Source organism: Dufourea novaeangliae, unplaced genomic scaffold, assembly GCF_001272555.1.
Source record: "Dufourea novaeangliae isolate 0120121106 unplaced genomic scaffold, ASM127255v1 scaffold187, whole genome shotgun sequence".
Lineage (NCBI taxonomy): Eukaryota > Metazoa > Arthropoda > Insecta > Hymenoptera > Halictidae > Dufourea > Dufourea novaeangliae.
The window spans coordinates 1,630,206-1,643,586 of record NW_015374075.1 but is presented as its reverse complement, the minus strand read 5'-3'; the positions used below and the strand labels follow the sequence as shown (position 1 = coordinate 1,643,586).

The 13,381-nt window shown below is 40.1% G+C and overlaps 5 protein-coding genes across 5 annotated transcripts in view; 2 read left to right on the top strand and 3 right to left on the bottom strand.

Moving 5' to 3' along the window:
* Positions 1 to 1,264: 1,264 nt before the first annotated feature.
* On the bottom strand, positions 1,265 to 2,471 carry LOC107190517. Its single transcript, XM_015579327.1, has 4 exons — positions 2,415 to 2,471; positions 2,098 to 2,204; positions 1,797 to 1,968; positions 1,265 to 1,439 (listed from the first exon to the last, which is right to left on the bottom strand). The coding sequence occupies exons 1-4, from the start codon at positions 2,469 to 2,471 to the stop codon at positions 1,335 to 1,337; spliced, it is 441 nt and encodes a 146-aa protein (XP_015434813.1). The 3' UTR covers positions 1,265 to 1,334.
* Positions 2,472 to 3,037: 566 nt separating this feature from the next.
* LOC107190585 (huntingtin-interacting protein K) lies at positions 3,038 to 4,003 on the bottom strand. Its single transcript, XM_015579410.1, has 3 exons — positions 3,833 to 4,003; positions 3,422 to 3,529; positions 3,038 to 3,304 (listed from the first exon to the last, which is right to left on the bottom strand). Exons 1-3 carry the CDS (start codon positions 3,983 to 3,985, stop codon positions 3,209 to 3,211), a joined length of 357 nt encoding a protein of 118 aa, XP_015434896.1. The 5' UTR covers positions 3,986 to 4,003; the 3' UTR covers positions 3,038 to 3,208.
* A 1,062-nt stretch (positions 4,004 to 5,065) lies between these two features.
* LOC107190560 (pre-mRNA-splicing factor SPF27) lies at positions 5,066 to 6,269 on the top strand. The gene is made up of 3 exons (XM_015579378.1): positions 5,066 to 5,333; positions 5,452 to 5,717; positions 5,789 to 6,269. Exons 1-3 carry the CDS (start codon positions 5,259 to 5,261, stop codon positions 6,189 to 6,191), a joined length of 744 nt encoding a protein of 247 aa, XP_015434864.1. The 5' UTR covers positions 5,066 to 5,258; the 3' UTR covers positions 6,192 to 6,269.
* Positions 6,270 to 6,273: 4 nt separating this feature from the next.
* LOC107190561 lies at positions 6,274 to 6,928 on the top strand. Its single transcript, XM_015579379.1, has one exon. The coding sequence runs from the start codon at positions 6,687 to 6,689 to the stop codon at positions 6,855 to 6,857; it is 171 nt and encodes a 56-aa protein (XP_015434865.1). The 5' UTR covers positions 6,274 to 6,686; the 3' UTR covers positions 6,858 to 6,928.
* A 337-nt stretch (positions 6,929 to 7,265) lies between these two features.
* The window catches only part of LOC107190536 (colorectal mutant cancer protein), a 49,319-nt gene continuing 43,203 nt past the window's right edge, over positions 7,266 to 13,381 (bottom strand). The window contains exons 4-14 of the mRNA XM_015579346.1: positions 12,542 to 12,803; positions 11,910 to 12,058; positions 10,826 to 11,035; positions 10,150 to 10,341; positions 9,538 to 9,728; positions 9,197 to 9,463; positions 8,937 to 9,132; positions 8,626 to 8,817; positions 8,366 to 8,553; positions 8,183 to 8,285; positions 7,266 to 7,541 (exon numbers count right to left, since the gene is read on the bottom strand). Coding sequence (XP_015434832.1) covers positions 7,431 to 7,541; positions 8,183 to 8,285; positions 8,366 to 8,553; positions 8,626 to 8,817; positions 8,937 to 9,132; positions 9,197 to 9,463; positions 9,538 to 9,728; positions 10,150 to 10,341; positions 10,826 to 11,035; positions 11,910 to 12,058; positions 12,542 to 12,803 — 2,061 coding nt within the window. The 3' untranslated portion in view covers positions 7,266 to 7,430. The remainder of the gene's footprint in view (positions 7,542 to 8,182; positions 8,286 to 8,365; positions 8,554 to 8,625; positions 8,818 to 8,936; positions 9,133 to 9,196; positions 9,464 to 9,537; positions 9,729 to 10,149; positions 10,342 to 10,825; positions 11,036 to 11,909; positions 12,059 to 12,541; positions 12,804 to 13,381) is intronic.

Genomic DNA, 13,381 nt, shown 5'->3' with positions numbered 1-13,381 from the left:
AGTCCCAAATCTAGCGTCCCTTTCGATTTTAAGATTTTTACTGTACATATCTAACTGTATTTTATAAGAACTGAACAAACCGAAACGGAACCATACTTTTATGAAGGGTACAATAACCGACTATAATTTATTCTATTTTACAGACTGTGCTAAACTCATGTTCCTTGAAACACTAGCAATGCTTTAAGTAAAGTATGTAATATGTAAATTACGACAACAAATTAAAATACGGATTAGAACGTACTGTATCCTCTTTGGTCTCGACGCGCGTTGCACGCATTTCGTTCTTCAGCCAAAACGTAAATGCGATGCGTGTCCCCCCTGTCGAGATATAAAGTAAGATCGAGAGACAAAAAAAAAAAGAAATAATGATCCTATGGGAAACATAGTTAGGGAACGTTTTTCCACCGTTTTTTACATGATGTTGATTTCAAGTTCGTAGATCGTTAGAGCTTAAAACGATATACCTAAAGGTGACAAAAAGAGACGAACGGGGAATTTAAAAGAAAAACTAAAAGTAACGAGAAATTGAAATGTAAGCGATTTAAGGAACAGACTTTGGCCGTGCTCGCTCAGATTTTAAAGTTTGAAACAAGAAAAGTAATAATAATAATAATGAACGAAATCTACGTCCATTCTACCCATTCTATCTTTGGGACTGTGCGGCGAATATCTCATGAAACTTCGTAATGTTGAACGTCTTTTTCCTAAGAAAGAACATAAAAAAAAAAAACGAAACTAATATTAATCCGTACGACAGTTCAACGAAAAAAAAAAAAAAATATTAGATTCAATTCTTTGAACCAATCTGCATGAGCGTATGACTGGATAATTTGATAAACTAAGTACAAGTAAGACAAGTGTTACCTCATCATGAAAATCAGCATGTTCGTGTCGCACTAGCTACTACTGCGCTGCTGTCTGATACACACTTCCGTTGTATATTGCATTTAAACCCGAAAGCTTTTTGTAACGAATAGTTCAGCAGTGGTAGCTTTTCGAAGTACATGACTGCTGTTCATCGAACCCAGCTCATACAAACGTTCATTTTTCCATTTACTTTAAGTCATTGCACCACATCAAATAAATGACATTTTCATTATATAATCATGAGAACTTTTACGTGATTTTTCATTATCCCCATTCGCCGACCGCCCGGTGACTCAAATGTTTTTTCAGTCCACGTATACAATGTGGTCACAAAATGATTAGATTTCAATTCGGATTACATATAAGATGTTCGGTAATTTAATTTATTTGCCAGTCTCCGTAAATTTAAATGTATTTTATCAGTTATGAATATTTGTACAAGTTATCGGGGTTTCTAGGATGCGTTAAATATGATGAGCTAGAGAAACGTCTCGGTTACATTGTTGCGACACCTTATCGGTTAGCTTAGGGGTGTCTGGATAAACTGGTGGTCCTTCGAGCATAGAGGCCTAGAGAACATATATACATACTGAAACGTCTCGCGATAAAATTAAACTTTTATCTGATAGTATGTCGAAGATAATATGAACAACATGATTCGTACTTTGGTTTGAATGATTATACGTTTCTTACGCAAGGTGTTACAGAAATAGCTGGACAGACTTTGAGGCCTTATTCTACTCGTGTTAAGGATTATGATGGATTCAAAGATAAAATGAAAAACATTCACTCTTATGCTTGTATAAAATTCCTTCATCTTTAAGACGAGTACAATTTCTTCCTAAATTTTGTCCACCTATTCCTACCACACGCACTTTCTATTACTTGGAAAGCAATTGATAATTACTAAACAGGGATCAACTTACTTTGTTCAAAGGTGATCCGTAAAGAGGCGGAGCACTACACGCTTCACTATAAGACGGTGGTCTAGCCCTTGACTCAAAAATTGTGTAACATTGCAATGAACTGGTGTCCCTGTCTTCGTCATTGTGACCACTTTGGCGCCTACTTTGATCCGAGTATCTTGCTTGAGACGCCCTACAGGAACTTATTAACAATACTAGTATCACTTTACAATTTCTTTATTTCACTAGACAATAGCTAAGAGAATTTTGAGACATTTTCTATATTAATTGAATACGTTAAATCATGAAGAAAGTCTCCTACCTGGTACAAGCTTTGCAGTACATTATAAGGACGAAAAAGGTACCGAACACGAATAATAGACACAGAATAATTTGTGTAGTTGTTACTGTGTTTATATCTTTACGTTCCTGCAAAAGAAACAGTTTAGTTAGTCGATAGTGACTTGGAGCTTTTACGAGCGTATGTTTCGCACGAGAACAAAATAATCTTACCAATAAAAGGTACAGTCGAGTTGCAAACAGCAGAAAGAATATTGACATCCCATAGAAAAGACGCGTATAAATTTACGTAAAGCAACTCTTCTTGTCTTTAAAGTAATTTTTTGATATTCAACTTACCCTTGCGTTTCTCAGGGGGTTTACCTGTTGTTGTCCAGGGATACTGCCCTTGTTCATTATATTGAAAAACATTTGGAAATGGAAGTGATGAAGAGTTTAGTTCTACTAGTAATAACAGATATGAATTGTATAGCATTCAGTAATTTATTATGAACATTCTGCCAGGATACATACTTGTATAATTGATTAGTTGATTTAGTGTCACCATGTTAGACACAAGGAAGAAATGGTTTCAGAATGTAAAACTTCACAAGTGACATGGGAAATTATGTCAGTATTAATTTACACATTATTACATGAACATTATTGAAAGGCAGTTTATTAGTTTTCAAGGTAAACATATTATTGTTTCACATAATTCGCGCAGTACTTTAAATATTTTACCAATATCTGAGTGCAAGGTACGACATACGTTTCACGATTCAGAAACAGGTAAATATGTTGCTTTAAACTAAAACATTGAGCGTTTCTTGAACATATAAAGGCTGTAATCTTATCAAGAAACTTCCTGATAACACATGTAATCAGTGCTTCAATTATTTTTTCATTACATTTACTGTATCCTTTAACATTTCTCAGCAAAATACCATTTTCATCAAGATGATCTTGATCACGGGTAACGAGGGGTAAAATAACAGCAAAATGTACAGAATCGCTTAGAATATATTTTGTAATATATATACGAATAAATACTAATAACCCAAAGCCATAACAATTCTTAAGACCATACAATTTACAACAAGAATTGAGTTGAGATTTATGTAAACGGTTTCTTTAAAATTAGTGCTATACAGTCAATTTGTTAATCTAATTAATGCCTCCACAACATTCCCTTTGTGTTCCCTAAGTATTTGTTCGGCTTGATTCCGACCAATTTCCACCTCCTTCATCTGAAATTAAATTACACATCTTTATAGTATTTCAAAGAATATAAAATCTTTAATATCTAGAAAATAATCATAAATCTTATGAGGTAAGAACTAAGAGCAACATATGCAATATCTTACAATGAGATCAACATCTTCCTTTTTAATAGGAACTTTTAGCAATTCCTTTTCCCTCGCTTTCTTTTCTGCTGCCTCTTTATTTCGTCTGTCTCCAATTAAGCTTAAAGCCTAGATAAGAAGAAATTCACCACAGTGCGTATTTATACAAAGTAAGGCAATGCCTAGTAGCATAAAGTTTATGTATAAATATATATATGTGTGTGTACAAACGTGTACACACTTATAGGTTAGGTTTCATTGTTTGCTATTTTGTCGTACGTGCTGTGCAAATATTAATTTCTGCATACAGTAGAGTGCAAGTAACATACTCCAAACTTTCGAAACGTTAATCTGTGCTGTTGCAAAATGAAATATGCTACGTTGTTGACAATCGTATACACGTGGAGCAGCAGGTAGTCACGAGACACTCACGCATGAGAATCCATCAGAGGAAGATATTTCTTTCTCCTCCGCATAATCCGTGACTTTCTCCAAATCCGCTGCACCGCTGTCATATTTTGCTGCTTTTTTCTGTGACTTCTCTTGCACCTCATCGGAATCACAGTTTACATCGTTGTCCGCCATTTTTCTCCTATTTAGAACTCGCGCTTCACGCTTACAGAGTACAGAGTAGCCCATAGAGTAGCAGTACATTTCATCTCACACACATGGGGGTCTCTTCTCCATGCTCCGGGGGTTCTGTGACCCCACGATCTCACGCCACGGGGTCTATGGCACCTCCACCGGGGGTTCTATGACCCCATGTTCTTACCACACGGGGTCTCTGGCATCTCCACCGGGGGTTCTATGACCCCACTGCCTGGCACACACGGGGTAACTTCCGCGTGCTCCGGGGGCTCTATGACCCCATACACGCCCACACGGGGTCTCTTGCGAATGTGCCGGGGGTTCTATGACCCCACGTTCTTACCACACAGGGACTCTGGCATCTTCACCGGGGGTTCTATGACCCCACTGCCTGACACACACGGGGTAACTTCCGCGTGCTCCGGGGGCTCTATGACCCCGTACCTCGCACACACGGGGACTCTGCACATGTTCCAGGTGTTCTATGACCCCACAATCTCAACCCTTGGGGTCTCTGGCCCTGTTGGGGGCGCCCCTATATGTACCATAAATTCTCAAATTTTTCCGCGCTTTTTGTAAAATCCAAGATGGCGGAAATCCTGCAGTTCGTGGCGCCCTGGTAGGGGCCTAGAGACCCCCACCATCTTCTAGGTTTTTCCGCCATCTTGGATTCAGAAAAATGCCGGAAAAATTTGGGAATTTATGGGACATTTATGGGAAAATATGAGATAGACGTAGTGATAGGCTTAATAAACAACACATATGTATTACTTATCTGTTTTTTATTGCAAAAATGATAAGAAAATACACAATTTACAATAGTATTTGAATAAATTTCACAACGTCGGATATTGACACTAAATTGGTAACAGGGCTACGTAGCCCTATGAACGTGGGACAGAAAAAAGCATTGGATGATTGGTCTATTCTATACCTAGTCGGTGCGTGTACAACTGTCAAATTCGGTTTGACGACGAACACATGGAACAGAACGCTTTCACTCAAACATTTCCCCCACCACTGCTGTGTGCCGGCACGCTGTACGAATTGTACGATGTTATCCGCCTGTGAGCACCTGTGAGTCTGTGAGTTTGGCGTGGTTTGGCGGGCGCTGAGTTCTCCTTCAGTGCATTGTAGACTGTATTGAATAGTAAATTTCATAAGTTTCCGTATTCATCATTATACGTATACTTACATGACGTATGCCTTAAAGTTTCTGAGTTAACTTACGAACCTAACGAAGAAGTGTCTACTTATTCAAGATTGTTTAATGGCAGGAGAAGTTATCGTTGACGCGCTACCCTATATCGATCAAGGCTACGATGAACCGGGAGTTAGAGAAGCAGTAAGCATAATTTCGTTCTATTAACTTCTATAATACTGTAAACCTTTGAGATTACATTATTTATTTTTATATTTCGGAAAAATTAATCAATTTAAATGTATCTGTTTTGACGAATCAGGCTTTGGCGATGGTTGAAGAGGAAACACGTCGGTACAGGCCAACTAAGAATTACTTGGAACACTTGCCGCCCTTGAATATAATTGCTTTTGAAACAGATGTAATGAAACATGAATTTGAGAGAATGCAGAACCGTTTACCCATGGAAGTACTTAGCATGAAACGTTACGAATTACCTCCACCACCCCCAGGCAAGATGAATGATCTTGCTGCATGGAATGAAAGTGTAGAGAATAGTAGTGCTCAATTGGAACATCAAGCTACTAGGTAAATACTTTATATTGACAACAATTGAAATTACCTTTAACATTAATGACTACAATTTCTTTATATCACAGAATCTGTAATCTCGAATTAATGATGGAATATGGATGTGAAGCTTGGAAGTCTTATTTAGAAGTATTAGTCCAGTTAGTGAGTGAAGCACAAAAACAGTTGCAGGCATTGAGAAAACAGATTCAAGAGGTCAATTGGCAAAGAAAATCAATGCAGACTCAAGGAGGAGAAAAATTGAGAGCATTAGAAGCTCAGTGGGTCGGATTGGTTTCAAAAAATTATGAAATTGAACAGGCATGTGTTCATTTAGAAGAAGAAATACAGAAATCCATGATGAATAAGGGTGAGGCTGTTGAGATCAATGACGTTCCAGGAGAAAAAGAACCTGATGTACCAGGGAAAAGTGCTACAGAGGTTATGGCTACAGAAATGATTCAACAGGAACAAGAAAATGAAAGAATCTGAAGCATTGTGTTAAAACAATTGTGTAAATCTATAATTGTCTGTGTTTTATATAAATGTGTAAATATATTAACTACTTAAACTTTACTGATATTTGCTTTTCCCTTAAACTCTTGGAAGAGACTGTACAATGGTAATACGATTGCGCAGATTATAGATAGGAGTGTACCCAACATGGCAGCGATTGTTTCTCAATGACTTCAGCTCCTAAGGGAACGTTAAAGTTTATTGAAAAGTTTGTGGAATTAGTGAATGCGTGGCCGCAGAAACCGAAATCTGAACATTTCCGAATATTTGGAATTTGTTATATACTTGGTTTTATGTCAGAATTGGGAATAACTTACTACAACTGTGGGAGAACTAACATTTTCGAAGAGTATAAGAAACAACTGATAGAACAAAGAGTTGAAGCAAAATTGCAGAAAATAAAAATTTGAAACATTTAAGAAACTATTGTGAAAATATATTTAGATTTGTGACAGTGTTATAGCTGTTACAATGCCGTATGGTATATCGTGGTTTCGATACATATCATTCTGCACAACGGCAATGATATCGATGTTAGCAGGTGCACAGTCTGTACACATGATATTTTTACCTCTTGAAGATTTGGATGATCTTATAGAGAAGGAATTTAAGAAAAAACTAGCAGAAATGGAACGCAGTTAATGCAGTATTGAAACATGTAACGGTCATAATAAAGATTGTAAATATTGAAAAATTGTGATATTTACCATTAATGTTTCCCTCAATGGCAAACCATGCATTGTTATGTATAATAACTTTGATTCTTGACTATTGTAGGAGATTTAATAAAGCACATTTTATTTCATCATAGTTTACATGTATCACGCTTTTGTTTAATGCCTGAAATATACATATTTACAAGACGAATATCACGGTCTATAAATGACATATAGTATCAAGTAACAATTATTTATATTTCACAGTATACTTGGAGGACTTTCTTAAATAGTTTGTTTGCATTTTTGTATTTCGGCAGCAGATTTGCGTAAATCTAGCTTCAGAATTGAAATCCATTAGGATAGGCTACTACACGTGGTTTACGTCCTTTATGGGCTTACAAAGCGAATAATCAAGCGTTATTCTCAATCAGCTATTCGTGTAAAAAAATACGTGAATTTCATCTTCGTTTCGATCGTTCTATTAGTTCGAGAAGGATAGTAAAAAATACTCGTTCCTTGAACCGTTGTCGAACAATTTCCATTAATCACTGAATTGTCATAACGATGTCTCGCTAGCGCCCGAGCTCTGCGACTGAAGGGGTAAGCTGATCTTGTAGCCCGCTGATTCCTCCTCAAGCAATGCTATCCGTTGCTTCAGCGTATTCACCTATGTATAAAAAGAAACAGAACGATCGAATGGTCCCGAATAACTGGACTTCATCATCTATTCGTAATGTATATAGGTAGGTGAAATGCAACTGCGCAGAAGCATGACGAACTTGTAGCAGAAAACCAATATGGCGACAACCATTCTGTACAAGTCGGTTCGTGCAGCGACTTAAGTAGACAATGTCATCATCTACACTGATTTATAACACGCAACGTAAATTAAGGATATTATATAACAGATTGCCTGCAAAGGCTCTCGGTGAATTTCGTCTTCTACCACTATTCTTCATTGGAGGCGCTGCCTTGGAGTTAACTATGATACACTGGCACGTTGGAGAGGTTAATTTTTATAGAGCATACAAGAAGAAACGTGTGGAGGAGGAGATCGAAAGAAGATTACGTGCAATGAAGTTGCAGAATGATTAATCCACACATGTGAAGTCTCTACCTAAGTAGTTCTTTAATAAGAGAACAATTACTTTGTATACAAGTGCTACTTCGTCGAGGATTTGCACACTTTTGAAATTGAAGCGAGGAGACGAAGGAGAATCATGTATATTGTAAAACAAAATACATAAAATCATAATAAATGAAGTTGCACCCATGTCATTTGTCAGTTTACTAAGTTAAAATTCATACCTGTGCAGCATGCCTTTCGACCATGCCCAACATTTGCTGTTCCAATTTCTTTAACCTAGACTGGTATTTTTTTTTAGATTTCTCTAAAGTTTGCACCAGAGCTCTGAAAACATAGATAATCCATGAGAGAATACATTTTTGATCCAAAGTATACCTCTGCTTGTTAGTCCTTAATCCAATTACCCATTCGCTCTTTTCAAATCGTTCACCAGTTCAGCGGACTGCTGATGTCTAAGCTCCGAATTCTTGTTAACTTTATCCAACGTCGAAACCAACTCCTGCAAACGTTCTTTTAGTCTAGCTTCACGACCCAGTGCCTCGATCAATTCGGACTCGATGCCCTCGCTTTCGTTGTCGCTTAAACCACGATCCTACGGGACACAATTGAATACAAAAAAGTTCAAAGAACTCCCGATGGTTTCCTTTCTTAAACGCAATCTCACTTTATTTGTAGCCATTGCCAGCATGGCCTCCGTATCGCTAAGCTGACCCTGAAGATGTTCAATGGCGGCGTGTTGAGCCGTGATTTGCGTGTCACGCGCGTTTAACTTTAATTCTATGGTGGCTCGTTCCTTTTCCAAGAGGAACACCCGCGCCCGTAGCTCCGCTTTGTCCTCTCGCATAGCCATTAGTTCCTGCACGGATCATTACTATCTATATTAGCACTATATTTATACCAAATCATCTATATTACTACTATATTTATCCCTGGAATCGAAAGCATCCATTGACATACAGAGACCAGGGGACGAACCTGCATGAGCACGGCGGTCTCCAGGTCCAGTTTCCTGGCCTCCGCGAGGGAAATGGTGTTCTTTGAGTTCAAAGGTTCCGCATGGACGCTCTCCAATTCCACCGCAGTCGACCTGACCATCGCTCGGTCCCCTTTCAGTCGACTGATGTGCCGTCTGAGTCTTTGCTCGTCGTCGACAGACCACGTCACCTCGGATCTAGGAACACGGCTCGATTACGTACACCGAGAGTACAATTATAAAGGGACATAAACGCACTTACTCATCGGACAAGACTATACTATCCTCCCAGGGTGCGTTCAGTGTGTTCACGCACTCATTCTCTAGCTTATTTAGAACGTGATAGGCTACGTGCTCAGCTGCCCTTCTATTATCGATCGTGATGCTATTTCTCTCCGTGGATAAGGCGATCTCACTTTCCAGCAATGCCACAAGAACATCATACGCTTCTATCGCACGATCACTGTAAGACAGAGCTAGACGCAAGGCGGTAGCATTCGACTCGTATTTCCCTACCAGGAGACTCAATCTGGGGAAGAAGAAAATACTGGTACCGATCGTACAACTGCAACACGTCATTTGGGCGTTAAATTACGACTATACCTGTCGCATTGTGCTTTACTCTCGTGCAGGGTAAGCGCGAGAACCGCGTTATTCGCTCGAGCATGTTCCAGCCTACTGTTTAGCCTCTCAGTTTCAACCTCGAACTGTTTCTCGGATCCGTTCAGTTCTTGGAGGTTAGAGTGCTCAAGGAGATCGGACACCAGATGCTCAGCCACCATCGTGGAGCATACCTAATGGGTCACATTTCGACTTTAATTATAATATTGACAATTGTATAACCTTTTTTTATTGATTCGAACAATTGACAAGGGGATGACTCGAGATAATCGTCTGGGTTTTTGTTGCGTTTTTGCAGATCCGATTAGAGGTGGCATCTACGCTTCTGGATTTGCATAACAGTCAATCAGTGCTACTATTCTGTAAATGGCCATCAAAATCCCAGATGACAATCTCGAGCCGATCTGGTCACCGATGACGTACACGAAGATGAACTTTACAGGATCTACAAGAACAGACAAAGTTAAACGACGGACCATTGCAGTTTGTTGCAACGAACGCATAGAGTGCAGACGTTACGAGAATTCCAGCCACGTATAACCGTAAAGGTAAAAGGCGAGCACTGGCAGACACACAACGGTAACGATAACGTACCCCCAAGTTGGTAATATCGGGTCCTGTGATGTGCCTCTCGTCCGTCCTCCTGAGTCTCACCCTCTCGGCCATTTTAAGAACCGGCGCCTCCTCCCTCGTTAAGCTCTTTGTCGGCGGTGTCTGCAGGGGCGGCAAGAGTGGCGAGCAAGGTGCACTCAAAGGTTCCGGCGAGCTGGTGTTGCCTCTCGTTGTCTGCCGGGAATCAAAGGAGCACACGGGGAAACATTACGTCGGTGGAAGGGTTGATAAACATTTTTCGTGAAAGTGTCGGTTGATCAAAGGGTGGCCGATGTGCCTGGGGTGAAGCGATGGCGAAAAAAGAAAATTTCTTCAACGTCACGGAGTGGGGAGGTTCTCTGGAGAACTTGTACAGACTCGGAACAATGAATTTCGCCTCCAGGGGCGGAAGCTTGTTCCAGGTTTCAAGTAGCAAACGGAATTACTGATCACTAGACTGCGGAAGTTTATGAAAATTCACGATTTCAAAACAGGAAAATGGGACCGAGTTTTGAACTCTCTTTCCATAAGACATAAGTAGTATAAAACTTTGTTTTAACCTTGAGTTTATTGCATTTATTTATAAGAGACGCTATAAATGCATAAATATCCGCATTCTAACTGATCATATCGTTCACCACCATGGGTACTTTATGATAACCATCGATCGTCATCGTACCCTTAGTTCCCTGCGCGGCGACTCACTACCAGCCTGTTGCCTCTGATTCCTAGAATGGGCCAGTTGCGCCTGCAAGTTCGAGATCTCCGCCCGGAGCGCCGTGACTTCGTCCTGCAACGCCGCCACCGCCACGCTTTGGCAGGAGGCCGCTTGTTGCGTCGGTTCAGGGGTTGGTAACGCCGCTGGACTGTCCAACTGTTCCCTTCCATTCTATCGATTAAAGCAAAGAATCGATTCGATAAACTGTAGGAAGTACACAAAACTCGGAATCGCTTTGGAACAGTCTATCGTAGACCTGATAAACTTCCGGACTTTGTACATAAAATTCTGGATTGTTGTCTTACTGATACGCAGGCTTTTGATCTTATTAAATGATTCCAACGGGGAATCGACCCCAGTAGTGGGGATGAAATAGAAGTATTTAACGTAAAGATCTTTTGCGAACACTCATCGATGATTTACTGTAGTAGGAACAGTTTAACCCTTCGATTACAGAGCCAGAAACGACAGCCAATTTACGAAACTTGTATAAACGGTAAAGGAAACTATTCTCTAAGTACCATCACCTTCGAACAGATTACAGGACGGCAAACTTCCGTAAAAAAATCGAGATTGCAACGTTCGTATCGAAAGCTTTGGGATCGTTTGAGGAACACTTCCGATATTCCCATAGTTTCCGTGCAATTAAATTACTTCGGTCCAAGTCGATCGCAGTTTAATACCATCGCGAACGTGGGCCAGACGGCGAGGTACGATTAGAGAAGTTCCCGTAATCAGGCTGTCGGTCGTGAAACGTAGAAGCAAGTGATCCCATAGACGAGTTTCACTTAACGTATAAAGAATGGGAAGCCTATTCTTTTAGGCCCCAGGGGGTTCTTTCATTTTTGATAGTACAACAATACGATTACAAAAATGATTTAAGTAAATTAAATATTCTACTAAAACTCTTTCATATTACTGTAATGCAAATCGATGTAACACCAAATAAGTGATACGTTCAATTAAAAAAATGTTTAACTTATACCACTTTCATAGTCACTAACTCGATAATATAAAAAATCCTAAGTCAGGGGATTGATGATACCTCGACGGCGCGAGGCTCGATGTCTTCGCAACAGCTGGAATCGGCATCCCCTAAGGTACGGTCCCCGTCTCCCTGAATGTCCCCTCCGGCTTCGCTCTCCTCGACCGGGTTCGTGATCGAGCCCTCCGCGTCTCTGCTCGTTTCGATTTCTGGAGCAATCATAAAAACGCTATGAAGGAGACGACCATGGAAAGAAGGTCCTAATGGTCTCACCAGAAGGGCGTCAACGAATGTAGTTGAAAAATCGATCGATACGCATTTTAATGCTATAATATACTCGGACTCGGACGAATACGAATAACTGATATGGGAAGATAAAAAGATTGTGCTATTCTTCTCTTTAAAGGGGGACAACAGGGCAACGGTCCGAAAAGTAAAGGTATTTTTGGGAATTTGTTAAAAGAAATTGTTAAAGAGGTTCTTCTCCGAAGAATTGTCGAAGTACGATCAGGAAGATTGTAGAGGAGCGGAAGGACGGGTCAGTGGAGGGGAACAGTGTTAGAACATCGAATCACTTCGGTCCCATAAATCTCTATCAAAAGGGAGCCTCGGATCGTGAGGGAGCTGGACGACTACTTCGCTATAGGGCACGTGCAACAGATTTACGGAATCGGTTCCTCTTTCCCCTTTACCAGACTCATCCTCCTCAGCGATCACAGTAGCCCGATGCCTCTCGAGCTGCCTGCCTAACTCGGCGATCACGGAATGCAATTCGGTCAGCCTCTCCTCGTGCCTTGATGCTTGCTGATCCGCCTTCTGTTCGACTCTCGCCGCTTGCAACTCGGCCCTGACTACAGCAGCCTCGGCTGCCTCCCTGGCTCGTGTGGCTGCCACCAGCCTCGAGTTCAACTCGGCCACCTCGGATCGTAAAGATGACAAGGCGGCTGCGTGTAGCTGGAACAAAGGATAGACCTAATAATACTGATCGGTTGACCGGTGGCGAAGACTATAGTAGATTCTGTAACTATACCCTAAATGGGTCTGAACTCTAGAGCCTAGTTTTAGATTCTGCAACCGTATCCTAGAGGGGTCTAAATTCTAGACTCTAGAGCCTAGAATAGGGTTAAATTAATTACTTTTAGTCACTTTGATGGTTTGAATAGCTTCTTAATGACATTTTTACATTGAAACGAGTAGGGTAAGTGTGGGTATTACTGCGGATATTTATACAAAGAATAATATTTAATGTTGGGAAGTGTATAAGCTTTTGAAGATTAATGATAAAATTATTTTAAACTTTATTACAAATAATTATTAGTAAATATGTAGAGTAAAGTTGTTATTAATTCTTTTATCGTAGTTTGAAATTCGTCAAGGCGAAGCTTTGATCGATTTCCCAATATGACGGTTCTGAACGCCTACTTAAAAAACGTTTACATTTTTGTTATCAACCGTAATACACGTAATGTAGCGTTATTACTCCATAGAGTAAGAGTTACTTTTTCACAAAAACAGTACATCCTTCATTTACA